Here is a 26,170-nt window from a genome sequence, read left to right on the forward strand (position 1 = left end):
ACTTCCAAACCAGTGTAAACATGGGGGTTTTCATTACACTCATGGCAGCATTTCTAATACCAAATTTAATTGAAATTAGAGATTGTAAAGTAGAATTTTTTATTAAACTGTGTTGATTTGATGTGGAATGACCCCTTTTATTCATATTATTGTTTATTTATTGGCATTCTCCTGAGAATAGACAAGTATTAGATGTGTTTACAGCTGGATAATGCAGTAAGAAACTCTTAAAATAAAGTTCACATTCCCATAGCTAGTTTATAATAAGCCGCATTATCCCGCACAGCCTGAATAAAGGATTAAAGCTTAATATAGGAATTCTGGGTCGATGTAAGCAAATCACTTTGAAAAAAAGATATGCAATAAGCAAAAACTTACATTAGGTAGGCTAAGATTTAGCAATATAGGTGGGTATTCAATTAGTGGACAAAAATAACTTTTTGCAGGTTTTTAGGTCGAATTTACATTCGACCTATTTAATGCCCGTGCCTTTTTTTGACTGGTCGAAAAATCCGGCACTGGCGGAAAAAAAAAAAAAAAAAGAGTGAAATGGCATGGGCGAAAATGGATTAAAAAATGGGTGAAAATACATACCCTGTGTCGAATTAGTGCTGTTTTTTTAAATACCCATCATAGTGTCCATCATAGTGTGTGTGTGTGTGTGTGTGTGTGTGTGTGTGTGTGTGTGTGTGTGTGTGTGTGTGTGTGTGTGTGTGAATGGATGTCATTGTCTTTCAACTACTGGCAGGTGCAAGTTTCAATGGTACATTCAATCTGTATTGCTGCATGTACTGATGCTGAAGTGGGCTGCTCAGTCTTTGCATATTCGGCAGCATAGATGTACACATGGGAAGGCGTGTGTAGCATAATTTGAATAAAATCGCAGACGGGTGACCGTTAATAGACGCTGCTGTGGGCAATTCTGCATCCACATGTGAATCAGCCCCTATGACCATGAAAAGAAAAAATAAGATTTTACACTTACCGGTAAATCTATTTCTCGTAGTCCGTAGAGGATGCTGGGACTCCATAAGGACCATGGGGAATAGATGGGCTCCGCAGGAGACATGGGCACTTTAAGAAAGACTTTAGACTCTGGGTGTGCACTGGCTCCTCCCTCTATGCCCCTCCTCCAGACCTCCGTTAGAGAAACTGTGCCCAGAGGAGATGGACAGAACGAGGAAAGGATTTTTGTTAATCCAAGGGCAAGATTCATACCAGCCACACCAATCATACCGTATAACTTGTGATAAACTACCCAGTTAACAGTATGAACAAACAACATAGTCTCGGTCCAAACCGATGAACTATAATATAACCCTTATGTAAGCAATAACTATATACAAGTCTTGCAGAAGAAGTCCGCACTTGGGACGGGCGCCCAGCATCCTCTACGGACTACGAGAAATAGATTTACCGGTAAGTGTAAAATCTTATTTTCTCTAACATCCTAGAGGATGCTGGGACTCCGTAAGGACCATGGGGATTATACCAAAGCTCCCAAACGGGCGGGAGAGTGCGGATGACTCTGCAGCACCGATTGAGCAAACAGGAGGTCCTCCTCAGCCAGGGTATCAAACTTATAGAACTTTGCAAAAGTGTTTGACCCCGACCAAGTAGCAGCTCGGCACAGCTGTAGTGCCGAGATCCCTCGGGCAGCCGCCCAAGACGAGCCCACCTTCCTAGTGCCGTAGAATGCGCCTGCTGAATCGTGTTACAGATCCAGCGAGCAATAGTCTGCTTTGAAGCAGGGCCGTCAACCTTGTTGGCTGCATACAGGACAAACAGTGCTTCTGTTTTTCTGATCCTAGCCGTTCTGGCCACGTAAATTTTCAAAGCCCTGACCACATCAAGGGACTCGGAATCCTCCAAGTCACGTGTAGCCACAGGCACCACAATAGGTTGGTTCATATGAAAGGATGAGACCACCTTAGGTAGGAATTGAGGACGGGTCCGCAACTCCGCTCTATCCATATGGAAAACCAGATAGGGGCTTTTATGAGACAAAGCCGCCAATTCCGAAACTCGCCTAGCCGAAGCCAAGGCTAACAACATGACCACCTTCCAAGTGAGATATTTCAACTCCACTGTTTTAAGTGGTTCAAACCAATGTGACTTAAGGAAACCTAACACCACGTTAAGGTCCCAAGGCGCCACCGGAGGTACAAAAGGAGGCTGAATATGCAGTACTCCCTTCACAAAAGTCTGTACTTCAGGTAAAGAGGCCAATTCCTTTTGAAAGAAAATGGATACGGCCGAAATCTGAACTTTAATGAGCCTAATTTTAGGCCCAAATTCACTCCAGTGAAGAAAACGGCCTAGATGAAATTCTTCCGTAGGAGCATTCCTGGCCTCACACCAAGAAACATATTTTCGCCATATTCGGTGATAATGTTTAGACGTCACGTCCTTCCTAGCCTTTATTAGCGTAGGAATGACCTCATCCGGAATACCTTTTTCCGCTAGGATTCGGCGTTCAACTGCCACGCCGTCAAACGCAGCCGCGGTAAGTCTTGGAACAGACAGGGACCTTGTTGTAACAGGTCCTGCCTTAGAGGAAGAGGCCACGGATCTTCTGTGAGCATTTCTTGCAGATCCGGATACCAGGTCCTTCGTGGCCAATCTGGAACAATGAGAATTGTTCTCACTCCTCTTTTTCTTATTATCCTCAACACCTTGGGTATGAGAGGAAGAGGAGGAAACACATATACCGACTGGAACACCCACGGTGTCACTAGGGCGTCCACAGCTACCGCCTGAGGGACTCTTGACCTGGCGCAATACCTTTGTAGCTTTTCATTGAAACGGGATGCCATCATGTCTATTTGGGGTAGTCCCCACCGACTTGCAATGTGTGCGAAGACTTCCTGATGAAGTCCCCACTCTCCCGGATGCAGATCGTGTCTGCTGAGGAAGTCTGCTTCCCAGTTGTCCACTCCCGGAATGAAAACTGCTGACAGAGCGCTTACATGATTCTCCGCCCAGCGAAGAATTCTGGTGGCTTCCGCCATTGCCACTCTGATCCTTGTGCCGCCTTGGCGGTTTACATGAGCTACTGCGGTGATGTTGTCTGACTGGATCAGAACTGGTCAATTGCGAAGTAAGATCTTCGCTTGACGTAGGGCGTTGTATATGGCCCTTAGTTCCAGGATGTTGATGTGAAGACAAGTCTCTTGACTTGACCAAAGTCCTTGGAAATTTCTTCCCTGTGTGACTGCTTCCCAACCTCGGAGGCTCGCGTCCGTGGTCACCAGGATCCAGACCTGAATGCCGAACCTGCGGCCTTCCAGGAGGTGAGCACTGTGCAGCCACCACAGGAGAGATATCCTGGCTCTGGGAGACAGGGTGATCCTTTGATGCATTTGTAAATGAGACCCGGACCATTTGTCCAGTAGGTCCCATTGAAAAGTCCTCGCATGGAACCTGCCGAAGGGGATGGCCTCGTACGATGCCACCATCTTCCCCAGGACACGGGTGCAGTGAAGCACTGAAACCTTTTTTGGCTTTAATAGGTTCCTGACCAGAGCTATGAGCTTCTGAGCCTTTTCCATCGGAAGAAAAACCTTTTTCTGTTCTGTGTCCAGAATAAGGCCCAAAAAGGTCAGACGCGTTGTAGGAACCAGCTGGGACTTCGGAATATTGAGAATCCAGCCGTGCTGTTGCAACGTCCTCACTGACAGTGACACGCTGTCCAGTAACTTCTCTCGAGATCTCGCCTTTATGATGAGATCGTCCAAGTATGGGATAATTGTGACACCCTGCTTGCGCAGGAGCACCATCATTTCCGCCATTACCTTGGTGAAAATTCTCGGGGCCGTGGAAAGCCCAAACGGCAACATCTGAAATTGGTAATGACAGTCCTGTACTGCAAATCTCAGGAACGCCTGGTGAGGAAGAAAAATCGGAACATGAAGGTAAGCATCCTTTATGTCCAGGGAAACCATACAACCCCCCGATGACCGCTCTGAGCGATTCCATCTTGAACTTGAACTTTTTCAAGTACAGGTTCAGGGATTTCAGATTCAAAATGGGTCTGACCGAACCGTCCGGTTTCGGAACCACAAACAGGGTTGAGTAATACCCCTTTCCTTGCTGGAGAAGAGGAACCTTGACTATCACCTGTTGCAGGTACAATTTTTGAATTGCAGTTAACACTAACTCCCTTTCTGACGGAGAAGCTCGCAGAGCCGATTTGAAAAACCGGCGAGGAGGCATCTCTTCGAATTCCAGCCTGTATCCCTGAGAAACAATCTCTATTGCCCAGGGATCCACCTGTGAGTGAACCCAGACTTGGCTGAAAAGTCGAAGACGTGCCCCCACTTGAGCTGACTCCCCTAGGGAAGCCCCAGCGTCATGCGGTGGATTTTGCAGACGTAGGGGAGGACTTCTGCTCATGGGAACTAGCTGTGTGCAGCTTTTTCCCCTTGCCTCTACCTCTGACAAGAAATGACGATCCCTGTACCTTCTTGCTTTTATTTGAACGAAAGGACTGCATTTGATAATGAGGTGCCTTCGTAGTATGTTGCGGGGGAACATAAGGTAAGAAATTCGATTTACCGGCCGTAGCAGTAGAGACAAGGTCCGAGAGGCCTTCTCCAAACAACTCCTCCCCCTTGTAAGGCAACGACTTCATATGCCGCTTTGAGTCAGCATCCCCCGTCCACTGTCGGGTCCACAAGAGTCGCCTAGCAGAAATAGACATAGCATATATTCTGGAGCTTAGTAAACAAATGTCTCTTTGAGCATCCTGCATATATAAAGCTGCATCTTTGATATGCTCTAGGGCAGAGGTTCTCAAACTCGGTCCTCAGGAGCCCACACAGTGCATGTTTTGCCGGTAACCCAGCAGGTGCACAGGTGTGTTAATTACTCACTGACACAATTAAAAGGTCCACAGGTGGAGCTAATTATTTCACTTGCGATTCTGTGAGTAGACCTGCAAAACATGCACTGTGTGGGCCCCCGAGAACCGAGTTTGAGAACCTCTGCTCTAGGGTCATTAGAATGGTATCCTTCTCTAGGGCGTCAATCTCCGTAGATAAGGAATCTGTCCATGCTGCGACAGCACTACAAACCCAGTCCGATGCCATAGCCGGCCTAACAATAGTACAGGAATGTGTGTAAATGTACTTCATGGTAACCTGCTTACGATCAGAAGGATCCTTGAGGGTAGCTGTATCCTGGGAAGGCAGTGCCACCTTCTTGGACAAGCGTGTCAGCGCCTTGTCTACTTTAGGCGAAGATTCCCATCGTATCCTGTCCTTTTGTGGGAAGGGATACGCCATAAGAATCCTTTTGGGAACTTGTAGTCTCCTATCTGGAGATTCCCAAGCCTTTTTGCACAATTCGCTTAGCTCAAATGAGGACGGAAAGGTGACCTCAGGCTTTTTTCCTTTATACATGTGTACCTTCGTGTCAGGGACAGGGGGTTCTTCAGTGATATGCAAAACCTCTTTAATGGCAATAATCATGTAACGAATACCTTTTGCCACCTTTGGCTGTGATTTTGCATCCTCATAGTCGACACTAGAATCTGAGTCCGTGTTGGTATCTGTGTCAGTAATCTGGGAGATAGTGCGTTTTTGAGACCCAGAAGGTCCCGGTGCCACTGGGGCAGGCATGGTCTGACTACCTGACTGCTCCCTAGCCTCAGCCTTGTCTAACCTCTTATGCAATAAATTTACATTTGCATTCAAGACATTCCACATATCCACCCAGTCCGGTGTCGGCGTTGCCGACGGCGACCTGACAACCATGCACTCCCCCTCCTCCTTAGGTGAGCCTTCATCGTCAAACATGTTGACACACTCCACACACACAGGGAATCTTTATCTGAAGACAGGTTCCCCCCTAGGCCCTTTGGACAGACAGAGAGAGAGTATGCCAGCACACACCCCAGCGCTATATGACCCAGGAAAAAACACAGTATGTTTACCCAGTAGCGCTGCTGTAATGTATAATCGCCAAATATGTGCCCCCCCTCTACTTTAAAACCCTCTTTCACCGTGTGTCAAGCAGGGGAGAGTCCGGGGAGCTTCCTCTCAGCGGTGCTGTGGAGAGAAAATGGCGCTGGTGAGTGCTGAGGGAGAACCCCCGCCCCCTCGGCGGGGGGCTTCTGTCCCGCTCAAACTTAATAAAATATGGTGGGGGCTCTTTTATATACATGTACAGTGCCCACCTGTACATGTATATAGTCATTTGCCATAGGAGAGGTATTCTATTGCTGCCCAGGGCGCCCCCCCTGCGCCCTGCACCCTTACAGTGACCGGAGTGTGTGAGGTGTATGGGAGCAATGACGCACAGCTGCAGTGCTGTGCATTACCTCAGTGAAGCACCCGAAGGCTTCTGCCGCCTCAGTAGTCTTCTTTCTTCGTTTCTTCCGGCTCTGTGAGAAGAACGGCGGTGCGGCTCTGGGATGAATGCCCAGGACGAACCTGTGTTCCACTCCCTCTGGAGCTAATGGTGTCCAGTAGCCGAGAAGAAGAGCCTATCATTTAAGTAGGTCTGCTCCTCTCTCCTCAGTCCCTCAATGCAGGGAGTCTGTTGCCAGCAGAGCTCCCTGAAAATAAGAAAAGAAAAAAAAACTAACAAAATGCTTTCTTAGCAGGAAACTCAGGAGAGCTCCCTGCAGTGCACCCATCTTCCTCTGGGCACAGTCTAAAACTGAGGTCTGGAGGAGGGGCATAGAGGGAGGAGCCAGTGCACACCCAGAGCCTAAAGTCTTTCTTAAAGTGCCCATGTCTCCTGCGGAGCCCGTCTATTCCCCATGGTCCTTACGGAGTCCCAGCATCCTCTAGGACGTTAGAGAAAGTAAACAATATTGTACGTATAATGAACTAAACCAAAAGCTTCCATCGTGTATGTACAGTATTTTCTGCATTTCCCCCCCCATATATCATAAGTAATATTAAAATTACCAGAAAATAACTAACCTTATCCAGATCATATAGCACTCCCTGTAAAAAAAAAATGAAGAAAAATGAAATCTATAAAGTACAGATATTAAACCCAAACATTGTAAATTAATGAGCCCTACAGTAACCACCTGGTGTGGCTGAACAATTTACTGCAGGAGCTATTAAGAACATTCAAGGATTAGTGACAATAGGATTGTAAGAAATCAGGTAAGAAATTGACAAGTTACTGTGCTTGGTCTATGGGCCTAATTCAGACCTGAACGCATCAGCAAAACCATGTGCACTGCAGGTGGGGCAGATATAACATGTGCAGAGAGAGTTAGATTTGGGTGGGTTATATTGTATTTCTGTGCAGGGTAAATACTGGCTGCTTTATTTTTACACTGCAATTTAGATTTCAGTTTGAACAAACCCCACCCAAATCTAACTCTCTCTGCACATGTTACAGCTGCCCCCCCCCCCCCCTGCAGTGCACATGGTTTTTCCCTTTAGAGAAAGATTTTGCTGCTGTGAACAGATCGGATTTAGGCCCTATATACGCTCTCACGTGGTGAGGATCACATGTACTACAGAAAATACTCTTTAAGACTGACAACTTACCAGTCTTGAGTTTCTCCTCATGTCCTTCAGCTGTGCTGTCAGCTTGTCTAGCTCGGATTGATGAACTTCAAGATACTCACTATCAAGAGAAAATAAAACACCGGACACTACTGACTGAACTTGATAAACAGGTAATTCCAAGAAAAAAAATAGCCTATTAGTAAAGCCCTAATTTAATGATGATGATATTACACGGTATGGTGTTTTTCATTATTGTAGCACTTCATGCACAGATTCAGAGACTCAGTTACACACAGATATACAAAAGATGCCCAATGCAAGAAGATTCTCAAGTAACCTGGCGTGACTGCAGCAAAGCTGCATGTGGACACATCTGTATGTACCAAGGAAAGATTTAGGGGTCTATTCATGAAGCAGTTAAAGCAGTGAAGAAACAGACCAGTTTAGAAGTTGCCCACTGCAACCAGTCAGTATCTCTCTTACATTTTATAGAACGTACTTGATTAAGGCTTCCTTCAAAGCTGATTGGTTGCCATGGGCAACTTCCCCACTGGTCCTTTTCTCCACTCTTTTCACTGCTTCATGAATAGACCCCATAGTGAGAGAGAAAGTACCAAACAATCAGCTCCTGTCAGTTTAAAGGTGGTGGGGGTGATTTATCAAAGTTTAGAGAGAGACAGGCTGGATACACAACTGCCGGCCAATCTAACGATTGGTAAGTGCATACACGTTTACCAACTGTCCACCGGTTGTGCCGTGCCCAACACATCAGGTGGCCATTTAAATGCGACCGTCCAGTTAAGATATCAGTCACTGGCAGTCCCTGCAGCAACGTATGGTACACACAGTCAAATGCGCCCATATATCAGTACAAGTATTGGGCATCAGCTGTGCTGCACAGTCAACAATTAAATATAGTATGTCTGTGAATAACATCAGTCACAGACATATCGGGGGTACACACCCGCCGACGGACGTGGCTTTGAGTGGAGTGGCCGGAGCCTAGCGCCAAAACCCCCCATTTTCGTCATTTTTGGGGGCGTGCCCACTGCTCCCTGAGCTGCTGGGCAGCCCTCGGCTCCACTCCCCACAGACAGATGACATGCGCATGGCATCTATTTAGTGATCACCAGCCGCATTGCAGAGCTGCGGTGATCACTGGCTCTCCCAACTGCCCCCCACCCCCCTGCCCAGGGGACACTGACGCCCGTGGGTGGGACAGCGGGACAGTGTACAATTAGCAGGATTGTCCCTCTGTATTGGACACAGTTGGGAGGTATGCTATTTGCAGAAGTTAATAGATGTTGATTCCATATAAAGAGGCACTAGTAACAAGTGCCAATGTTAATACAGGGAACTGCTGACTATGCCATGCTGTGATTGCAGAGCGTGCCATCTGACATCACTGGGTAAAGGGCTGCAGCATGTGCTAATGTTAATGATAACAGCTATATGGACATATATGGATATAAATAAATGGCACTCACAAATATCTATTAGATAAACTCTTGATGACATTGTTAGTCCTGAGCACTGCATATGTATATTAACTACAAGCTGTAATATTACACCCAGGCAGATGTTTGTAGCTTGGTGCGTGGGCCAGCCAGGCAATCGGATCAATGTCCAGCTTGGCACAACACTTAGAGATTCCTTCAGGCCTGCCAGGGTTTTTCGATGATGCTGGAATACACAGGCTGAAAGTGGTCATCTGCAGTCACCTTCCAACATGCCAGCAATGACCTGATCATTGTCACAGATTATCACTGGCAATTGTCAGGGTCACACATGCTGCAATATTAGGACAATTTCCAGATACAGTATCAGCTGCAAATGTCTGTTTCTGCAGCCTGTAATAATAGGGCATTCAGCTGCAAAAGACATATTGGGGGGTATTCAATTGTTTGAAAAGTCAGTTGGGTGTCGTTTTTTTCCTGTCTAATAGACAGGAAAAAAACAGACACCCAACTGACTTTTCAGACAATTGAATATCCCCCATTGAATGAGTCCTTTATTGTTTCTTTCAGGTGTGATAAATCCCTCACCCTTCACTACATTCCCAGACAGTGGACATTAAATGGAAAACATTACATGCGCCCATAGTACATTTGTACTTTTACTATTTTGAAAGCATATGGTAGGGGAGAGATAAAGTACTAGCCAATCAACTCCTGTCATGTTACAGGCTGTGTTTAAAAAATTAGCTACGAACCGATTGGTTGGTAGTTTCTCTCTCTTTCTCCACTTTATCTCTCTTCAAGGCTCAGTACATCTACCGCATAGACATATATTATTCTGTGTAATAAATCATATTTTTATGCCTCTTATTGTGTGCTTATATATGTGATATAAAGTAGATAATATTTAAAATGGATCTTTCTGCACAATCCATTGGAAGGCAGAGGATACTGCGAATTATAAATGCTGTCTGCTCACTCTCACACAAATCTATTTGCTATGGGTTTTATAGCTTGGCGAGTTCTTATGTAGGCTGGAGATGGCCACGGTTAAGAGGGGTGGTCTTCAGTATGCCGAATGTCGGGATCCCGGCGCACAGTATACCGGCACCGGAATCCCGACACCCGGCATACCGACAGGTATTCTCCCTCATGGGGGTCCACGACCCCCCTGGAGGGAGAATAAACAGCACGGCGCGCGGAGCACGCCACCATGCCCGCAGCGTGGCAAGCGCAGCGAGCCCGCAAGGGGCTCATTTGCGCTTACCACGCTGTCTGTATGCCGGTGGTCGGGCTCCTGGCGCCGGTATGCTGGTCGCCGGGAGCCCAGCCGCCGGCATACCATACTACACCCGTTAAGAGGATACACCAATTACTTGGAAGGAACACCAGCCATATTGATGGACAAACATTTACAGTGTAGCTACTGTATGTTTCTCCTCTTTCTAAAGAACTGCATCTGGTTCCCTGCAACTACAAAGAACACTCCACTTCCAGCAGAGACTTAGCTGAGCCTAGACAGATAAAAACCTATTCAAACCAGGTTTACAGTCCCAGCTCCGGGATCACGAACGGCCGTCGGAGAGATGAGCTGCAGGGGTTCGGTTAGGTTTAGGCTGCGGGGATGGGGGTTAGGTTTAGGCACCCCCGGGAAGGCTTAGGCTACGTGGGAGGGGGTTGGGGTAATTAGGTTTAGGGTGCGGAAAGTGGAGGTTAGGTTTAGGGGATGGTTAGGGACATTTGGGAAAGGTTAAGTATAGAGGATTCTCATAATCAGGATGTAGTGTTCAGTATTCTGACCGCTGGCATATCAAACCCTACCCATTCCAACCAACTGATTTTTTTGTAATGGCCTGGGCACACTGCAGCACAACACAAAGGAGCCAGGGTACGCCTGCATCAATTTTAGCAGGTGGACTATTGATTAGAGATTGTTTTATCACAAGAGACTTAGGGGTCTATGTTATAAGCCTTGGAGAGAGAAAAAGTGGACGGAGATAAAGTTCCAGCCAATCAGCTCCTAGCTGCCATGTCACAGGCTGTGTTTGAAAAATGACAGCAGCTGGTTGGTTGGTAGGTTATCTTTGTTTGCTTTCTCTCTCTCCAAGGCTTAGTACATAGACCCTTAAGAACTTTAAATGATGTAATAGTCAATATGAAACTGCTCCAAGTAAGAGACAGGGTCTAAACCTGTTACCAGACATACAAGAATCTTAAATATGAGTGTGTGAGTGAAACAGTCGAATACACAACACTAGTGAAAAACCTGATCAAGCTCCAGAAGTGGCAAGCAGCCCTTATTATATGTTCAACAATCTCCCACAGGCTGGCCGGTAGTGGTTAAACGGGAATGCATCAATGCCAATGGCTACAGATTTAACAATACTTACTCAAGACCATTTTTTAAGGCGCTGTATATTTCTTCTACTCTTTCTGGTTGAGGTTCTTTGGAAGCGCTGCTATTTTTGTGGCCAAGACTGTGCATTTTCTTCTGTTTTGCTTGAGGCTTTTTGGGAACAGAAGAGTTCCCGAGGAAAGAATTACATCTATATAAAATAACAAAAATGGAAAATACAGTTAAAAATCTTTTCAAATGAAAACACAGTTCTTCACCTTTCCATGCTTATCAGAATACACACTGCATTATGACAACCCCTTTACTACCCAACAGTAGCGGTCATTACAGCACAAATAGTCACTGTGTTACAGTCTAAGGGTCAGACAGCTTGGCACAATCCCTCGCTGAAGTCTGACAGATATGTGACGTCTGTGTCACGGATACCCCTTTTCCACTAAAAACACAAGCCCGATCTGGGTAATTAAACACAGTTTCAAGCTGTGTCACAGTGTCTTGAAACCCCATTCACACAACAGGCTGCTTAATGGTGGGTCTCCATAGGATTTTAATGGTACCCAGGAAACAGGGTTATTTTTCAAGGACCCTTTTCCATTAAGCTGGCACTAAAATCGCATTACATTCACAGAAGATAGCAGAGACTAACACAGTGTCATGATTTGAGTACACAAGGCCTAATTTGTTACTATTTGTTATTCTGCTCTGCCTAACAAACAATAACTTCTCTGAAAGAAAAGTACAAAGGCCCATGTGCTGTCATATGTCTAAGCACAGAGTCACAGAGAGCTGTACTATAGATGTACTAAGCCTTGATAAGATGATAAATTGCATGGTTGTTGCCGAGTCGACCCGGGTCGAGGTGCGTGGTGAAAGCGCCAAACTGAATATCCCGGAATGTCCAACCCGGGTTATAGGAAGGGTTGAACACGTCGGACCCGGATTATTGTGCACTAGAAAGCTACAGTCCCGGGATATTCAACCCACCTCTGAAGAAATAGCGCGGATTGGTTGTTTCCAGTCAGCTGAGGTCTGTTTACTGTACTGCACTGTGAGCACAAGTGTTGGAAAGTAATCTGCACTCTTTTGGACCTAGCTCTGCACTCCTTTGGACCTCATTAGCCATGGCAAACTGGAGTGATGAGGAAGTCAGGGAGTTGCTGTGGATCAGGGGTGAAGAAGAAATACGTAGGCAGATAACGAGTACAGCCAGGGATGCGATAACATCGCAACATCAGTAAAATGCTTGCAGCATTTGGATTTATTAGGTCCCAACAGCAGGTGGTCAATAAATTGAAGGCACTCAAGAAACAAGACATGTGCTCTGTTGGCCATGATTGCTGCACAGTGAGCCTTCCCCAGCCCCCTTCCTTTCTTGTAGAAAACTGGGAACCAATCAAGTCCTTTTGAAATGACATCACACTGGTTTTAACATGGTTGACCCGGGTTGAGCAAAAAGACACCAACACGGCAATAACTCGGTAATAACCCAGGTCAATGTTGCGATGTGAACGTCTTTTACCCGGGTCGGAGCCGGGTTGGAGCCGTGTTCAAATCCCGGCTCAGACCCGGGTTTGCGATGTGAAAGGGGTATATGCTTCCCAGCAGAACAATGCCTTAAGTGTACCAAATTTTTTCTATCATGCTTGAACTTGCCCCTAATTTTACCTCAACCATACTAACGAGCAGAAATGACACCGTTGTCATCTTAGCTCGCTTTATATGTTGGTATTAAAAAATGTACAAATACAATGCAGACGGCTAGTACGTGGGACAGCACAGCAAAAGTAGAACTCAGTTTGTATTACCAAATCTTGTTTAGATCTTCAAAACAGACTGTTCTGCTGAATAACTAAGCAAAACATCACTCATTTCCAGCGGAAATAAACAAACAAGAGAAACAAAACCAAAAATACTTCACAATAGATAAAATCACTAATGGTAACAAGTAAACTGACTTGGAAGCAACCCTCACAAAAACAAAATGAATACTGCCTAATTTAGAGAAAAATAAGTTACAAATCATTTGCTGTAAAATACAACGATTGATCTATACACACACACACATTTATATTTTATATACAAATATACAGTGTATATATATATATATATATATATATATATATATATATATATATATATATATACATACATACACACATACATACATATATATATCTTTTTTTTTTAAATACAGTACCCAAATAGGAGAATAGTACTTCCATGCAATATGCAAGTGGATAATCTGCCTGTGACCCCAGTATATCAGAATGACGGACTTACCGAGACCTTCTCTCAGGAGTGCCACTGAAGCCGGCAAATGACTGACTTCTAAGAATCCCATTAGGCCCTCCCGGAGGAAATGTCTGAGAGCTCACAGACATGATATCAGAGCTTCTGAACGATAACTCTGAAAGACAAATCAGAAGAGGTTTTAGTGCAATCCCTGTCTGTGTAACAATAATATAAAGAAAGGCTTTCAGTGTTATCACAGCTGATAAGTGAAGCCCGAATAACAATGATTTAGATTTACAGTGATGGGTTTCTGCTTGGGGGACAAAGAAGTTGATCCTAAAATGTTATTTTCACTGTTATTACATTTAAATGGGACATTTGTCTTCCTACAGTTTGCATTAGCTGGTAAGTAGTCTTACTAAATTAATCTAAAATGTACTCCAGGTTTATATCATAAAATAAAAAATGATTACAATCCGATTTATATTGGATTAGCCCTTCCATGAAAGATGAAAACACTTTACAAGAGGCAACAGAAATAAGAAGAGGTGGGAGGAGTCAAACAGGCGGCAGATAGGGTATGTGCAACAGGCAGATCTACTGTGTGCTATTTGGAACTCAGCAGGAATCTTGACATGTATTGCGTGCTTACTAGCCTCATTGCTCCTTCACATTATATATTCAGCGCTACAAAATCCTCTCACATAATCCTTCATTTTACTTTTAATCAGCTGAAAGCATATGGTTCACATTTCATGTGTAATACATACTGCAATAGAATCAAAGTTTCCAGCATACTTATATAGTAAATAAATGAACCCAGCACCTGCCGAAACACTTGTCTCGATGCTCCTCAGCAGCTCCCCCTGTCACCCCCCCCCCCCCCCCATCTCATTTCCTAATCCCCTCCACGTGCTCCCAGTGCTGCAACGTGTGAGCACGCCACATGGCTTGTGCAGTGGGACCTGGGGCGCTCTTGCTACACCTGCAATTAAGTCATAATGCAAAAGTTTCTTGTATGTAAATCACACACACACACACACACACACACACACACACACACACATTGTGTGTGTATATATATATATATATATATATATATATATATATATATATATACACACACACACGTGTACATTCTAATTATAATTTCCAGAGGGAGCCCCTATCATCTATTTCTTCTTTTATCATTTATTGATTACTAACTTGGGATTGTAGGTAGCACCTTACGATTTTTGGGATGTTATTAGGAGTGGACATAATGGATGAATATCATGTTATATTTGAAAGATCTCTTATATTACAAAGTGCCTAAACACACACACACACACACACACACACACACTAAAAATAATTGTAAATAAAATCTAAAATGGAGAAAATCATTAGGTTCATGGCTTATCTGACCTTTCAGTAAGCTATTCACATTTGGCTGCGAAACTATGGCTGTGTACACACGGCGTGATGTGCCGCACAGGCCGACATTGAGTATTCGATGGGGCCGGAGCCCAGTCCCACCAATATAGTCAATGTTGGGCTGCCTACACAGTCTATTTTTCCTTGCCATGCCGATCCCGCGGGACCAGAGTCCTGTGCATTATAATTTAACATGTATAATGTATAATTTAAATACACAATCTGGAAGATATATAGAGTAGGAGTTGGGGCCACAGGCAGCTGGGCCCACTGGGGGTTTCCCCTGTACCACTGTGGGCCAGTCCGACCCTAACCAGAATAATGCAGTAATAGTTGACTGACCTCAACACTAAAATGTTTACTAGCATTCTTCAAATTAAATAGAGTGATAGGATCCATAACTGAAACCGCTGTTATGTATATCTAATACAAAGCTGCATTTTCTCAAAACAGCGGAAGATTTCTCATAGCTTGGAGATTCGATTAAAAACAAAAACAAAAAAAACAATCAATAAATAGTTATTTTTCAAACACAGCCTGTAACATGGCAGTTAGGAGCTGATTGGCTGGCACTTTATCTTTCTCCACACTGATAAATATCCCCCTAACCCACAATTAAAAAAAAACGATAATCAGACTACTATTACAGTGCTTGGGGGTAAATTTATCAAATATGTAAAGTACAAGTGACCACAGACAGAAGTTTTAAATGGCATTAGTGCTTTCAGTTTAATTTGTCCAGTGGTAAGATTGGTCAGAAAAAACTTCCCCATACTTTTGTCAGGGGAAGCCTATTTCACAAGTCATCTCAGTATGGTTGTAACAGATCAAAATCCTTTGAAAAGGTGTTACATCTAAGAATAAAGCATTGTTTAAATATACAAATATTGGAACAAGTTTAAAACCAATGTAACATTTTTTTATTAGTTTTTTTTTTTTTTTTAATGGGAACGGATTCCAAGTTGCCAGGCTTATGCTTGTGCACATCTGCAGACCCCTATGTGAACCAGTGATTCAATATTATCACAACTATCATTCAGGGACTGGCCTACAGGGGTACAGGGGAAACCACCGGTGGGCCCCACTGACTGGGGGCCCACCTCCTACTTTAAGGATCAGGTTCTAGACTGTGCACTTGAATTATACATTATACATGTTACCTTATACTGGACTATGGTGTATTTCCTACAGTGCATTGCTGTTATTAATCTGGTACATTGTCATGCATGGAGCTGAATTTACTGTATATATTTATGAAGGGGCCCAGACGTTGAACTCTCTAATCGTTAGTCAAACCAATGAGGTGGCAGGCCACACCCCCTCAGCAGACTGGCCACAGCCCTAAACATGGGCCCCTACCACTGCATTTCCCCGATGGGCCCTACATGCCCCAGGCGACACTGCTAACAGTGATAAAGATATCCAACTGGAGTTGAAAATAAACATACCACTTACAACAGAGAAAGTAGTGACTACAGTATGTGAATAAAGACACAGCTAGTCACGAATGTAACAGATTGCCAACCTCTCAATACGAAAACTGTGCCCTATTGTATTGTGAAACAGGGCAGAACTGTGTATCGTAGGACCCCATAGAAAGATATAGTGTATGGTCTGGCAGAGCAGTCTACATTTTTTGGGACCCTGGATCTGCTCTATAAAGAGTAAGGCATGGATGCACATTCCCCCACTGCACAGATCACTCAGAAGAAGCCTTAGAAAGGGGGACATGGACCTTGAAGGGTTCCTCCATGGCAGTCCTCTTATACCTCCGGGCCAACAGTATACTGTAGAACGAACACTGATCACAGACTTTGTCCAAGAGATAAGCACATAGGCTTCTTTAATAAGACATGCCACTCTTCTTCAATTTTGGTTCTTAAAATAAAATAAAGTGCCATATGAAGTGGAAGTGACCCTGAAAATGTTAATTAATATATAGTTAGTGTGCCAACCAAAGCCAGAAAGGAAGATTATTCTCCTTCTAATAAGTGTTTTTTTGAGCCTTGTTTGTCTTAATGATTGCTTTTTTCCCTGTATGAAATTGTGTGTGCCAAGTGAAAACGTTTCCATGGTAGCAACTGTTACACCATATTAATCAACCCTGCAAGAGCCAACTCAATGTCTGCTCAGAATAAAATAGTAAAGAATTGTGAGATTAAATATTCATTGTAAAAGGTAAGAATTCTACAGAAATTAGTTGTAGTTTACGGTACTTTCCAAGAGGCCTATTTATTAAAAAGGAGATAAATGCGCTGAAACCTAATGTTCCTTACTGCTGCCTTTTGTGGTGGTTTTGCAACGGGTCTCAGTCTAGTTATAATTGTCCACAAGGTCGAGACAACTACTTTGATAAACAGTTGACATGATGAAGCCTAAAAGCTGTACTTTTGCTGCTAACAGTAATGGGGAGCAGGCCGGCCATCAAGGGGGGACGGACTGAGGTGGGGCAGACGGCCACAGCACGGAGGGTCAGAGCTGCAGCGGTATTCTTACTACACTGGCCATGAGCCAAACGGAGCTCGCGGACCGGCAGCCAATAAGGAGCTGCCACTCAGGCCCCATAAAAATGGTAAGTTTGGGGGATGCAGGGGGTAGCAGGGGGGCAGTGTGTGTGGGGTAGGGGCCTGCCTTATTTGTCAGTCCCGGGCCCCATCATTTCTGATGGCAGCCCTGGTGGGGATAGTGTACAATGGAGTGTTCTTTCCTTCAGTGTTAATGTCGCTTGCATGACATTAGATCAAGTACATACACTCAGCGGCCAGAAGACGAACACCAGAATCCCAACAGCCAGAATCCGGAAAATAAAGTATGAGGGAGAGGGTTAGGCTGCTGGAGGGGAGGGTTAGGGAGAGGGTAAGGGTTAGCTCACCTTTGACAAAGTGTTGGGACAGTCAGGATGCCGTTATCGTTATTCTGACCATCGGCATCCTGACCTTCAGAATCCCGTACCCAACTCCGAAATCATTTAACTTTGAAAGCTTGACAAATGGCAGTTTGCTATGATACGGATATCTTCAATTGTGCTTTTTAGAAAGGGTTTGGCGTGTTTAGTCAACATTCAAAATAAAATGTCTACATCAAGTCGGCATGTTCAGCATGCCACTTTTGACCATTTTGACATTGATGAAATGTTGCTATGGTAAGAATTTTGGAAAAATATCCATTCAGCTCCAGTGGTGCAGCTGTGTCTTTCAGATCTGGTGGGGTCAGGTGATGTGGCGTTCTGGCAGTGCTATCTGATCATGCAGTAAATACTCTAACCCCCCCCCCCACAGCTATCAAACCTTCTCAAGGAGATGCAGTGACTATGTTGACTTTTCAACATGGTGACTGCACCCCCCTTTAGAAGGGTTAATAAACCACCCTCCCATAAGATAGAAAGGACTATAGACTGTACGGATTTACATGTATATGATACGGTCATGTGTATATAAGATACTGTGCACTGTAGATGTACGGAAGGCAGTGTGTCAAAGATGTGCAGCACTGTCACATACATTCAGACGTACATTTACTGAGGAGTGCTAAACAAAACGTGTTGCCTGAGGAGTCTAAAATGGAGAAGCTTTGCTTAGTTTTAAAGCAATATGACATGGCACATTACTTATCTTGTCAGTCTTTAATTTTGCTTTATTTTCCTTGATTGACTAAAATTAGCACTGAAGCACAATGCTACGAAAGATACTAAAAATACTGGTTACTTAATAATCTGTAACTTTTATATAGCTTCCCCACTTTCAATTTCTGGAAAAACACAAGTACATTTGTAAATGATGTACAAGTCATTATGAAATGATTGTTTCATAGTATCAGATTGTGGTGTAAACATAGGGACTATGTTAATACTAGTACCATGGACCTAACATTTGCCGGGTCCCTAGCTGTGGTGGCCAGTGTTGCTGATTTTTTACTCTGCCTCTCTCTCTACACCCATCGTATTCCATCTCTGGATCTTCCTATTCTACAGTATCCCCCCCACCCCACTCTCCCTTTACCTATGTTCCTGCCCTTCTTTCTCCTCCCCTTTTTCCACCCCCAGTGCAATTACTACTACAGTAATAAATGTATATCATAGGGTGTGGAGCTGTGGGCTGCAGCACTGCTGTGACAGTGAGGGGCTGTGGGCTTGCAGCTCTGTGTTCAGAACAGGCACAAAGTAAAAAAATGAATAAATAAATAAACCTGTCAAAAAATAATGTTTCATTAGGTGCCAGTGTGCCACCATTACTAGAAGAGCTGTGAGTCGCAGTGTGTAAAAATAATTAAATATGGATATGGATCACTTGACAGAAGAGCAGGAGTAGCAACCCAGTACCAGTGCTGCGGCTGCTAACAGTCATGTTAGGACTTCAATATCTACTAAAGATGGTCCAGGAGAGAGACAGTTTAAGAATGGGCACCTGAAATCTATATATTTCCCAATGTTAAAGAAAACATCACCTTGAATAATGAATGGACATAAAACGTAAATTTGCCAACATGCTATACACCACGCGCAGTGGCAAGGAAAGGCTCAGTCTATGGCCTTTATTTGTCTGCGGTGGTTCTGCTAGTGCTAGTTTATGCACTAGAAAAATCCCTATTGTGGAATCCAGTGCTATAAACACAGTCAGGCATCTTCTTCTGTAACCTCAGAGTTCTGAGTCTAGTGGCGGTGTCACCTTTGAAACGGACAAAAATGTGCTAAAAATGTTCTAAAAAAAAACAAAACGAACATCATTAAGACTGAAGAACAAACTGCGTGTTCACAAATGCCTGCATCCCCGAGGTCTGATATTCCTTTCATCAGTTCTGCAACCTCTGAACATGTGCGGATGAGCATTACAAGGTAAGGTAGTGACACTGAAACAGAGGTGGGGGTATTTGTGTATCTGACACTAATGAGGATATTGGTGATGAGGATGTAGATGACAAGAATGTTGTTTGTGTCAAAGTCAGTCAGCCATTAGTGGCAGTTCTTGCCAGTGATAAAAAGAAGGCCATTGTCAAGCCTGGGTACAAGACGAAAAAAGCCACCTCTTCCTTATAACATTTGTTAAGCCATTTGTACCATTTGTGAATCCAAGTAAGTAGATGTAGGAATGTTAACCATCTAGGAACCTTCTCCCTATAACATAATTTGGAGTGAATACATGCAACATTTTTGGAAAAATCTGGTAAAATAATACCAAACAGTCCAGCACCACCTAGCTCTCAGCTAGATCCCAGCCCATACAATCTTCACCGCCATCATCAATCTCCTCATTTCTGTTTGGAGGTAGTCCTGCAAACTATTTGCAAAGGAAAACGGACTTGTCACATATCTAGGATTCCCCAGAAGAATCCTTGTGTGCTAGGGCTGCTGGGGGTGAATCTTCATCCCAGAAGGGGACCAAGAAGACTAATAGTTTCAAACAATAATTGATTTGAAAGTATGAAAACTGACATGCAGTTGCACAGCGGATCACTGAACCTGTGATTGCTATGCTATCCGCCATTAATGTATCTGGGTTTAAACCGATAATTGAGGTCCTGTGTCCCCGCTACCAAATTCCAGTTCATTTTACCAGAACAATTATCACTTTCCTCCTCAGTAGTTACCACTATAGTGCCATTAATACTATATTTAGCCTTTGGATTCTTGAGACAAAAGTGCATAATTTTGCATTTTCTTGCCATTAAACTGTAGTTGTCACACTCTTGACCATAGGTCAGGGCAGGGGAACCTTTGAACTACACATACCAGCATGCCCTGCTACAGTTATGCTATTTTGGCCATGCTAAAACTGTTGCAGGGCATGCTGGGATGTGTAGTTCAGCAACAGCTAGAGGGCCACAGGTTCCACACCCCTGATCTAGATCATCAATCAGTTGTTTTACCACTCCTAGTATGTCTACCCTGTTGCATACTTATGTGTCATCTGCAAAAGGGCAAACTTTCCCTTCATTACCATTGGCATTGTCATCAATAAAGATATTAAAAAGCACTGGTCCAAGTACAGATCCCTGGGGTACTCCACTAGTAACCTGTCCCTCCTGTGAATGCACTCCATTTACTACAACTCTCTGTTGTCTATTCTGCAACCAAGATCTTATCTATTCAACCATGATAGAATCCAATCTCAAGCTTTTAAGTTATTTAACAGTCTGCGATGTGCGACAGTATCAAAAGCCTTACTAAAGTCCATATGAGCTACATCTATGATCTATTATTTTAGTCACCCAATCAAAAAAGTCAATAAGATTTGTTTGACATGATCTCCCCTCTAGTTAATCCATGTTCGAGATCCTGTAATTTGCTAGATTTGAGTTATTCTTGGCCTGGAAAATGCCACTGTACCCATTAAAGATTACATAACTGTGACAGGCCCACTGGGTTGGTGTGTCACCAATAGCAGCAGTATTGTATACAAAACTCCAGTCTGTTCACAGGCAGGCTAATGTATCACTGGATTTACTAAGATGCATACCTGTGTCAACTGCTGCATAACATATCCTACACAGTGTAAACGTGATAAGTTGAAATGTGCACACAACGATACTATATGATGTTGATGTAGTTGGGAAACCACAATATGAAGGCAGATGTCTCATGTATCTTCAGAAAATGTGATGTTCTTACATAAAATATTGTTAAAGTGCAAAATGGTAAATACTAATGAAAAGTGGGATAAAAGGGTATAGTGGGTCTTAGAATGGTGTCGGCTGATGAAGAGGTGTGCAAGCATGTTTCTTCTGAATCAAACTTAAAAAATTAGCAGAAATGTGTTCATACTTAACGGTATAAAAAAAAAAGTTTTCACAATAAAGAAAAAATAATAATTAAATTACACATGACAAAGCCTTAAGGCACGTCTGCCAAGCAGCTGACTTTCTACATTAATCTGGATAATTGAAATATCTTCTAGTTTCAAGACTTTAAAAAGGTCACAGACTTGAAGAACACAACTGTGTTTTTTAAATGGAAAAAACAGCTTGCAAGTGCAGTGCCCACTACAATGGTATAGCAGTAATTAGGTGGATGACATGCTTAGGCAAAGTCAATTCCAGTTTCTGTGGGCACCGAGGTCTGGTATTTCAGATGCTTTAAAAGGGCTGGCAGATAACTATGTGCACTTCAAACTCTGTGAGCCAGTTCCAAGGAGTTGTCAGCTTCAATTTGTTTCCGCCTCTGAGAAGGAAGTCAGCTGTTTGTGAGAAACGTGCCAGACTTTCGTGTAAAAAGGACGGATATACACTTTAGAGAACAGCATTGAATATAGCAACCAAAATAGATTTAAACAGTGTGTGGTAAATGTAGCGGTAGGTGCTTTAAATGCAGACTCCCAGTTTCAGCAGCAGAACCTCACATTTTTATCAGGGCTGCGCACACAGCAAGTAAAAATAAGTGACATTAAGAAGAAATTATTTCCTGTGGACACACATAAGGTTACGATTTCCCAAGACTATTCTGTTGAAGAAATTTGGTAAGAGGATTAAGAAACCAGTAATCCATAAGCAGATGCCTTATATTGGTGAAATACTCGTGCCCATATGATATGAAAAATACATATACCCTTGTAAATGGACGCTTAAGTCCCAAAAATGCAAGCGACAGCAGCAGCTGGAAAGTGACTGCCTGCTCCCAGGTATAGAAATCTGAAAATGTTACAAATCAATGCCAACAATTAGTATTCCCTTTACAAGAGAAATGTCAATCTGTATCTGTGAATATACAAATACATCATGTGCAATATATATGAAAAAGTATAAAAACAAGATGCTACCTTGATAATAATTTATTTAACTTTTTATTAACCAATGCATTTGTTTCAAAACACTCACGTTATGGACTTAATGATCTCATCTGTGCACGAATGCAGCGGTTTTGATACATTAATATTACACAACTCAATATGGAGTAGACTGGTGCTATAGGTCCAAAAGTATACCGCCTAGTGTCCCTTGCGACTCACGCATTGGCCAGCACATGTGCAGTAGGACACCCGGGTCATATACCTGGAAGTCCTATGATCACAGCTCTTGGATTTCTCTGCGATTAAAAGACCATATGGCTTGGGGTGGTCACATGACCTCCCCCAACATCCCACCCCCTCACTATCCCGACGATGGGCATGCCGACCAACAGGGACTATTTCCACTCATGGGTGCCCACGACACCCATAGAGTGGGAATAGAACCCGGTCGCCACCAAGCCCGTAAGGGGCTTGCTGCACTCGCCCCTGCCAGGATCCCGGCATCGGTGCGCTGCCGGGATCCCAGCGTCGGTATTGATAGGGTAATAAATCTATTCAGGTCGGATTATGAACTCTCTTCAGTCATCAGTCAGAATGCTGTTCTCCTTTAGCAACCGGTTGGAGGTCAATGAATGATAAGATGACACAAATTTATGCGTAATCGAAGCAAATCATAAGTGACCCGCTCGAGGGCCGTCATGGCTTTATTATTTATAGCTTGAACACAAAGGGTTTATGCTTGCCAATATATTTAGCCAATCAGAATACACCATGTATGTCTTGAAAATACATCGATTGTCATACAATGTTAGAAGTGGCAACTAGGACAGCCTTGAAAATGGTTATTATTTCGTTTATCAGTCTTTCGGACATAAACTCAAAAGATTTCTTTCTTTATTCTTCTCAATTAGCCTTGGATATATCTGGTGTTGCTTTGTCCGTCTTAGATACATTTCCAATACATTTAATGTTGCATTTGTCTTGTACAAGTCATGCCTTAAAACAAGATTATTCAGCAAATACAATATTCTGACCAGCTCTGCACATTTTTCTTAAGGACATATCAACTCATTTTGTGATTAACAGTAAATATCTTTGTTAAATGTGAAAAAGCTTGAATCAATATATATTTGCCATTTAAAGGAAGCTCATACACTATCATTTCCCCTCTTTTTGATTCCACTTTTTCTCCCTAATATCTACCTACACTATCTAGGCCTGAACTATTTTCTTTCAGTAAACCAGTCCCCTGGATTTATAGTCCAAACCTTGGGGATTACCCCTAACAATAATCAAAGGATAAGCAACTTCATTCTTCTGGCTGGAGAGTCACTGTCAACTTCTTCAAGTGGGATGCACGTAATCAAATATCACGACCTTTCACCTTAATTTAAGGTAGACATGGTTAGCAGCACTTGATATGGACCATCATATCTTGGTTTAAAGGTCTTTCTCACATGTCTCTTTAAATAGACCCAATCTCCTGGATTTAGCTTATGCGTAGCTGATCCTTCTGGGTCTGGAATGGAAGAAAACACTCGGCCATGGAGGTTAGTCAATGTTTTACAGACCTCCTGTACATAACCTGTTAAATCACCATGATTATGTTGTAACTGTAGTGGATAATAACAACCTGTTCTTAGAGCTGACCCAAACAATATTTCATATGGAGTCAGTTTACTAGGTTTCATGGGTGTGGTCCTAATATTAAACAAGACTATAGGTAGGCATTCTGGACAAGTTCTTTTGGTTTCTGTCATTTTCTGTAGTTTTAGCTTAAGGTCAAAGTTCAGATGTCCCCCCTCCCACTCGCCTGGGGCTGGTAAGGCACATGGAAGGCCTGCTGTACCCCCAAATCTTTCATTATATGCTGCATGACTTCTCTTGTGAAATGTTTACCTCTATCTGATTCTATAACCTCAGGTATCCCAAATCTACATACTACTTCTGCTATCAGTTTCTTTGCAGTGGTTTTTGCTGTGGCTTTGCTTACTGGCCAGGCTTCGGCCCAGTGACTAAACATGTCCGTTGCTACTAGTACATATTCATATGGACCGCTTCGTCGCCACTGTATATAGTCAATTTGTAGTCTTTCAAATGGGTAAGAGGCTTTGGGTATAGTTCCTAGAGGTGTCTTGGTTCTTTTTCCTGGATTGCTGATTTCACAGATCCAGCATCCTGCTACAAAGTTTGTTGCAGCTTTATTGAAGCCTGGAGCTATCCAATGCTCTTGTACTCTATTCACCATGGCTTCCTTTGAATGGTGTACTTGTCCATGAGCTACTTGTAACATAGGTGGAAATAGAGCTGCTGGTAGACAGTACTTCAATTCTCTTGACTTCCAAAGTCCATGTTCATCTTCTTCTGCCCCCAATCGTCTCCATTTCTCCTTTTCTCCTTGTGATGCTTGTTGTTGAATTTTGATCAGCTCCTGTTCACTGGGCATTTGCTTCACGTCTTGAGCTACTAAGACTTGCTCAAGTTCTTTTGATTGTAAGGCAATTCTCTTGGCTTCTGCATCTGCAAATGCATTTCCTTTAGCTTCCATGGTTTGGCTCTTAGTATGTGCTTGTACCTTGATTATTCCAATTCTTTTAGGTAGTTCCAATGCTCTGAAGAGTTCCATAATCAAACTGGCATGTTTGATGGGTTTTCCGTTTGCACTTTTGAAGTCCCTACTTTTCCATATAACAGCGTAATCCTGGGACTAGATGTTAGCTGTCATGTTTTCAGCATGTATGCAGGCTTTGGTCATTGCTATGAGTTCTGCTTCTTGTGCTGACATGCTTGGTAGCAATGCTCCAGAGTCTATGACTTCAGTTTCAGTTGTTACTGCATATCCTGTCTTTGGGGATCCATTATCATAATATCTTGATCCATCGACGAACAGGTTCATGTCTGGATTGTCCAATGGTGTATCTTGGACATTAGGGAGAGGTAAAGTGATACTGTTTCCTTTTTTGCACTTCTCTTCTGTCTGTGCAGCAATAAGCAGATCATCGACATATTGAACTAACTGGGTGTCTGTAAAGTGTGGTCTCCATTTCTGCAGGATTAATGCCATTGCCTCTGAGAAATCTGATGGACTAGTGGCTCCCCCTTGGGGTAATAGTGTCCCACCATATTGTTTACCTTCGTGAGTGAATATTAGAAACTTCTGGCTTTCCCATTCATCAGTAGATAATCTGATTTTCCCTCCTTTTGAATCTGGAGATTCAACACCTTTATTGATTAATGTTGGAAAAGGGTTGCTGCGTTGAGGGTAATACATCTTCTGATGGTTACTTGTCGCATTTTGGCAGTGCTACTTCATACATGGTCAGCCTTGCCACTGACAGGTGTTTGGTTCTTGCTTGTTGAAGCTTCTCTGTACCTGCATGTGGACCCTGGATGATAAGTTCATGATTCAGCACTATGCCTGTGCTCTTGTCCTCTTCTAGGACTTCTGATTCATCACTGTGTCTGTGCTCTTATACTCTTCTAGGGCTGTTGCTGCTATCACTGCTCTGATGC

The 26,170-nt window shown here is 43.3% G+C and overlaps 1 protein-coding gene across 2 annotated transcripts in view; it reads right to left on the minus strand.

Moving 5' to 3' along the window:
* Positions 1-26,170, minus strand: part of RIPOR2 (RHO family interacting cell polarization regulator 2) — a 265,938-nt gene that overhangs the window by 221,023 nt on the left and 18,745 nt on the right. For both annotated transcript variants that reach the window (XM_063923277.1, XM_063923278.1), the window contains exons 2-5: positions 13,572-13,698; positions 11,326-11,481; positions 7,518-7,596; positions 6,933-6,956 (exon numbers count right to left, since the gene is read on the minus strand). In XM_063923277.1, coding sequence (XP_063779347.1) covers positions 6,933-6,956; positions 7,518-7,596; positions 11,326-11,481; positions 13,572-13,698 — 386 coding nt within the window. The remainder of the gene's footprint in view (positions 1-6,932; positions 6,957-7,517; positions 7,597-11,325; positions 11,482-13,571; positions 13,699-26,170) is intronic.

The sequence above is a fragment of the Pseudophryne corroboree genome, chromosome 5, assembly GCF_028390025.1.
Source record: "Pseudophryne corroboree isolate aPseCor3 chromosome 5, aPseCor3.hap2, whole genome shotgun sequence".
Taxonomy (NCBI): domain Eukaryota; kingdom Metazoa; phylum Chordata; class Amphibia; order Anura; family Myobatrachidae; genus Pseudophryne; species Pseudophryne corroboree.